This window comes from Thermobia domestica, chromosome 2, assembly GCF_964235325.1.
Source record: "Thermobia domestica chromosome 2, izTheDome1.hap1.1, whole genome shotgun sequence".
NCBI lineage: Eukaryota > Metazoa > Arthropoda > Insecta > Zygentoma > Lepismatidae > Thermobia > Thermobia domestica.
Window position 1 is genome coordinate 57,154,136 of NC_137455.1, and position 6,000 is coordinate 57,160,135.

A 6,000-nucleotide genomic window follows, 5' to 3' on the forward strand; every position below is an offset into this window, starting at 1 on the left:
ATGGACAGTGCTAATGCAAATCGACAAACAAATCGCAGCATGAATTGCTGGATTGTTGTCAAGTACAGGAAATCAATTCTCGAACAGTATCGAATACCCGTTCCATTAAGTTATCACAGTTTTGATATGGACACTAGTCTTGTCTTTGTCATATACAAGTTCCTTATTGATTGAAGTGGAAACAAGAGTATTTTTAAATAACAGATATAGAAGGAAAATCAAGAAATAAAGATATAAGAGCACAGGAATTGCAAACTGATATACAGGTAAGTTATTAAGATTGAAGCTCTATTGAATTCTATAAAAAATGGTTACCATCTTTCTTCTGCAAAACAGACACAACGAGATGTAGTATTTAGACCTTTATGAGTTTGAATGCACTTTTCCTCTCCTTTGATATTCTTGAGGGTAGCATACTTAAAATCGTGGCTTTTAAGATTTGTTATTTCTAGAAAAAGAAGGAGGTGGCAAATGATGTCATTGCACTGGCGGCAAGTTGCCTAGGGTCGGCCCTGTTTCTGTCATATATAATAATAATTACCAAATAATCAGTATATTTTAGAAATGGCGTTTTAAAAGTGAAATATATATGTTATTTACAGTTTTGTTAATCATTTCTGAGTAACTTTTATTTCAGTTTCTTTGGTCGTAATGGAGATCTAGCTGTTTCTCAAGGAATGCTTTAGTTCACAAAACGAGTTTATATTTACAAGAAAGGATGACCGGAAATAAATAAAATGAAGCCTACAATTTAGCATTCTATATTTTTAATCTATATTTACATAGCAGAGAAATGCAACACAATATAAATCAAATTACATTTTTTATAATGGTAATTTTATTTATTGTAAAATTTCATACACCGTTCTTTCTACTTTTCTACTTAGGTTCTAAATGATTTGATACTGGAAAACCAAACTGAGGAGAAATTTAGAACGACATTCCTCCCAAAGGCTACAGCTACAAATAATCTCGATGTGGTTTCAAGGAAACTTTGTTCGAAACTAGAAAATTTCGTTGTGTTCTCTAGCGTCAGTTGTGGTCGTGGAAACGCTGGTCAAAGTAACTATGGAATGGCAAACTCTGTGATAGAAAGAATCTGTGAACAGCGTCGACAGGAAGGATTTCCAGGTCTTGCCATTCAGTGGGGCGCTGTAGGAGATGTAGGGTTGGTCGCTGAGATGCAGGGAGAAAGGGAAATTGCAATCGGAGGAACTTTACCTCAACGTATCTCCTCGTGCCTTCAAGTTCTCGACAGGTTTCTTAAACTGCCCTATCCGGTTGTTTCTAGTATGATCGTTTCAGAGAAAGTTGCATCTACTAAGACAATAGATAATAGTGTAATTTATGCTGTATCATCCACTATAGGTAAGTTGTTTTAGATTCTTAGTTTAATTTATCGTTCTTGAAACGTATGAAGATAAAAATGGATAAACAAATGTAAATTCTACTGGAAATGGAAAAAAATCAATCAGTTTAACGTCCCACAGTTATGCCTGTTAGGCCAAAGGAGACGGATAATTTAGGCAAATAAATGATGGTGAAAGAATTGGTGAAATGAGAAAGTGGAAGAAAACGGGGGTACCCCTAGAAAACCCATGTACACGATGTTGTCCACCACAAATTCTACTGAACGTTGGTATTAATAGATGTTGTACATTTAATTTTCGTATCAATTTAATAGCAAAATTTATATATTTTGATATATTTAGTTTTATAGTATATTCATAATATAGTACTACTAAGTACCCCATTCTTTTATGATGCGTAAGTGAGCAAAAAAGAAAAAAAAAGAATAAACATATATTGTCAGGTATAAGGAAGAGCCATAAGTCTTACAAATATTCTGATACACAACACACCTGTATTTACTACAGTAATGAATGATGGTTAACATTCAAAGTAAATACCTTCATGTTGGACTGTCTACAGTACTGTCTTCATGTTGGACTGCCTTGACCTTTCTGCCTGATCCTCATTCCACGTCGATACCACGTATTATTTTTACAAGAAAAGAAGGAAATCGTTTCCGTTTCTACCGCCTTCTGGTTGGTGAAACATCGTAACTTCAGGAAGTGCACCATGAACCGAAACAGGTACTAGTCCGAAGGGGAATGGTTAGCACTATGTTACATCAGTCCGATGCCATCAAGTTTTTGCATTTTTACTGCATTTTTCGAGCCAAGTTTGGTTTTGCGGTATCCTCTTACATCAGATCGCGCTTTCAGGTTCACCAATGCAGGATACTTTTCGTATAGTGCAGCATACATCTGATCCAACTGTTCGGAACAAAGATCGGCATTGATGGTAAGACAATTAGGAACAAACTCCAATGGATATTACTTTATCATAGTTCTACTAAGCACAGAGTATGAATTTATGCTAGAAACTGTCCTGTTTGATGACTGGTTTTGGAAACTGAACCAGTGTTTTTGCACATTCAGATTTCGGAAAACATCCACTTTTCGTTGCATGTGACAACCCTTTTCAGGAAATGCACACCATGCTGAGTTTGTAGTAGTTTACGGCATATCCACCATCCTTTGGTTTGATCTGGGGTCAACTCATGTGGCACAATGCAGCAGCTGCTGGTGGTTTTTCCGAATTCATGAATTTGACGCAGTACTGCGGACTGAGGCATGTCGAGTTGGTTTGAAAATCGTCGTATGCTGGTGGATGAATTTCCCTTAATGGCGTGTCGTATGACCTCAGAATCTGTTACGGCGGCCAGATCTTGTTTGAACTTCGACATTCTTGTAACCCGCATGAAATTTCTGGAATCGACGAGTTTCTGTGTTGTGGTTCATTGCATCTTCCCCCTTCCACATGACAAATGTTTTGGGTTGCTGCCGCAGCATTATGTTCGAGCTGAACTCATACAGTAACAGTTCAGGTATCAGACGTTGTTGATCATTCACCGTCACTGCCACTGACTAATAACTGACTAAAGACTGATGGAATGGTGGACTCCGTGTTAAGAAGTACGATAGCCACATTACCTCTTGGTACAGTTGAGCTTGTACTTACGGCGATCATGGCATATACACGCACTTGCTTTTTGGGTTGTGGAGATGTAAGACTCATAACAATTCCTTGTGTTAACTAGTAATCGGTGGAGTAATTAATTTTGTTTCATTTGCGATATACAGTGTCCCAAAAGTAGGTATACAGCCATGTGTTGTTCAAGTACGTAATTTTACTTTATTTAAATAATGAATTTAGTTGTTTCAGTCTGTTCCGAGTTTAACGTATAAGTGAAAATATATTAGAAACAAATAACAAGGAAACTAAGTCAATACCTGTATGAATAATAATAAGTAAATGTCATAAAATGCCATTAGCTGATCAGTACTGGACTGTATACCTATTTTTGGACCACCCTGTATTACCGAAAACCTCATATAATGTTTTTAATATAATAATTTCTATTAGTAATAACACAGCTTTTCTTTGTCAAATGAAAGTCTTTTCAAAGCAAAAAGTCAAGTAATAGTTAAACTCTTAATTCGAACTTTTTCAGAAACAGTAAAGATATGACGAGTTAAATTGAAAGATCTGTGAAATCGCAGAACATCGTATTTGTTACAAAGTGCATTTATATTTTGGAGCAGATTATTATCTAGAATTTTAAAAAAGAAATAGTATATAACGTACACTTGACGCCAGAATTATGTACAGAGATCATGCTCAATTTCTACACAGGAACAAAGTGTTAATACAATATTTAATCTTGTTTCTGCTCAAAATATGATACTTGTTATTTTCAACTTATTAATGTTACTTCTTTCCATTACAGGAATAAAAGATGTAAAGAAAGTTAGTCCTGAAGTGCCACTCCCAGAGCTTGGAATGGATTCTTTGCTTAGCGTAGAGATAAAACAGTTACTGGAAAGAGACTTTGAAATACTGTTGACACCTGAAGAAATGAAAACACTTACGTTCTCTAAATTAGCTGAACTGCAAAATGCTACACCATCTCTTTCTTTGTGAGAAAAAGAGAAAGAATAATTTACTGAGGCATACAATAATTTAAAGGCTTATCGTATATTTCTTGCTCAACACATAATCAATGAAATAATTTAAATGTTCACCAACTGTACTTTCATACTTTCATTGGACAGTAATTTCAACCACATTGTTGTAGCCTTATTCTTATTAGATGCGAACTACTGTAGATATACTTATTTGCTATATATTACAATCTTGTATTCGGTGCATTGCTCTTCTGTTTAAAAGAAGTTGCTATAAACAAATGAAGATTTCGAATGAACTAATTTAACACGAAATATTAAGCTAGATTAGTGAGAATCTAATACAATTTATAGTCATATCTTTCTACTACAGAATATTTCTGTGTAAAATATTACCATTACGACGACGGATCCAGCGTTAAATTTAGACAAATAACGGAATCAAATAATTAATAATTTTATCTATAAATAGCCTACTGAAAGTGATCTGAAAGCTCTTTCTATTTCCCCTGAATTGAAGAATACAATGGATATCACTAAAAAAAATGCTAACTAGAAATTTACAATGAGTAAAGAGATAAGATTTGGTAACATTGACGTTCAGGAACACATTATAAAATATGGTGGATTCTCTTCTGTAAATAATGTTCGTGTGCACGCGTGCCAATATATGCATTCATTTAGGGTTGCGAATAGCTGGTTCGTCACATTTTGCATGTTGTTTTCTCTGGACTGAACCACATGGACCCATACCGGGACAGCATAGACCCTGGCGAAGCATATGTGTGCTATCTGGCTAGCAAATGTGACCAATGAGCGATCATACTCATTTTGGTGCTGATTATTGCTTCGTCCCCAATAGCCTATAGACTTTTGCGGATCGTTTCCACCTGAAATTCTCCAAGTATCACACAAAATTTAATGCAATAGCGTTATTCAAGTTTTCAATCACTTTATCAAAAACGAAATTTCGACGCCGTTAACTTACACCTCCTCACTCATCAGTGGTCTACCCCCAACCACTTCTGTAGACTGGAAAAGAGCCCAGATTGTGGATAATGATCATCTACAACGTATATCAAATTATGTTTATTTACTCCAAACAAATTCAGGTTGTATACTTTTTGAACAAATAGCACATACTGTATATCATAATTTTAGCTTATCCGGAATCCTCATCTGTGCCTAATAATATGATTAAACTGGAATCTATTGTATTGAACACAAATTATATATATAATAAACAACTTAGGTGCTTTCAAAAATAAGTAGAAGGAACAGGACACTAGTTCTCATCTCAAAAGACCTTGCAGAAGGCCACAGCAGTATTATTGAAATTGGTGTCCAAGGAAAGAATTAAAGCGTAATTGGTGAGTACTTACGTTCTTTAATTTACTATGGACTCATCAAAAATTGTTATTTTGTTCAGATATCTAAAAACGATGTAATTTAAACGAAAGTTTATGAAAAAATAAAATTCCAAATTTAAAAACATGTTTCTTCTTTCTTTGGTATTTACATTTATTTCAACTTAGTCCTAAGAATCAACAATTACAAAAATGAAAGAAATATATATTATGTATATATATATATATATATATAGTACATGTAGTATATATATATATATATATATATATATATATAGTACCAAATTTCACAGAAGTAAATCCCCACGCTGAGCGGGTTTGCATATCCAGGCTCCTAACTATGAAAATATTTACGATCACTCCAACCCCAATCATTTCACAGATTCAACCTGTTGTATAAAAGTTATTAGGACATAAAATTGAATGTAATTTATACGAAAAACCCTTTTATGCATTGCAAGATCTGTAACGTCCAAATATTCACCACAAACTTATAGTTGTATCGACATAAACAAAACAAAAGAGTGTGGAGCAGGAAACCACTTTACAACACAAAAGTCAAAAGAGGTCACTGAAGACATACGAACTGGTCGAGCGGTTTGGGTGACTAGTCTGTCAATCAGAAGTTTATGTGTTCAAACCCTGTAGAAAATATTCGTTTT

General features: G+C 34.5%; 1 protein-coding gene across 6 annotated transcripts in view; it reads left to right on the forward strand.

Annotated features, from left to right (window-relative positions):
* LOC145672463 (fatty acid synthase-like) overlaps nt 1-5,453 on the forward strand; it is a 342,995-nt gene extending 337,542 nt beyond the window's left edge. For all 6 annotated transcript variants that reach the window (XM_081741622.1, XM_081741632.1, XM_081741635.1 and 3 more), the window contains 2 exons: nt 888-1,368; nt 3,797-5,453. In XM_081741622.1, coding sequence (XP_081597748.1) covers nt 888-1,368; nt 3,797-3,990 — 675 coding nt within the window. In that variant the 3' untranslated portion in view covers nt 3,991-5,453. The remainder of the gene's footprint in view (nt 1-887; nt 1,369-3,796) is intronic.
* Nucleotides 5,454-6,000: the final 547 nt, after the last annotated feature.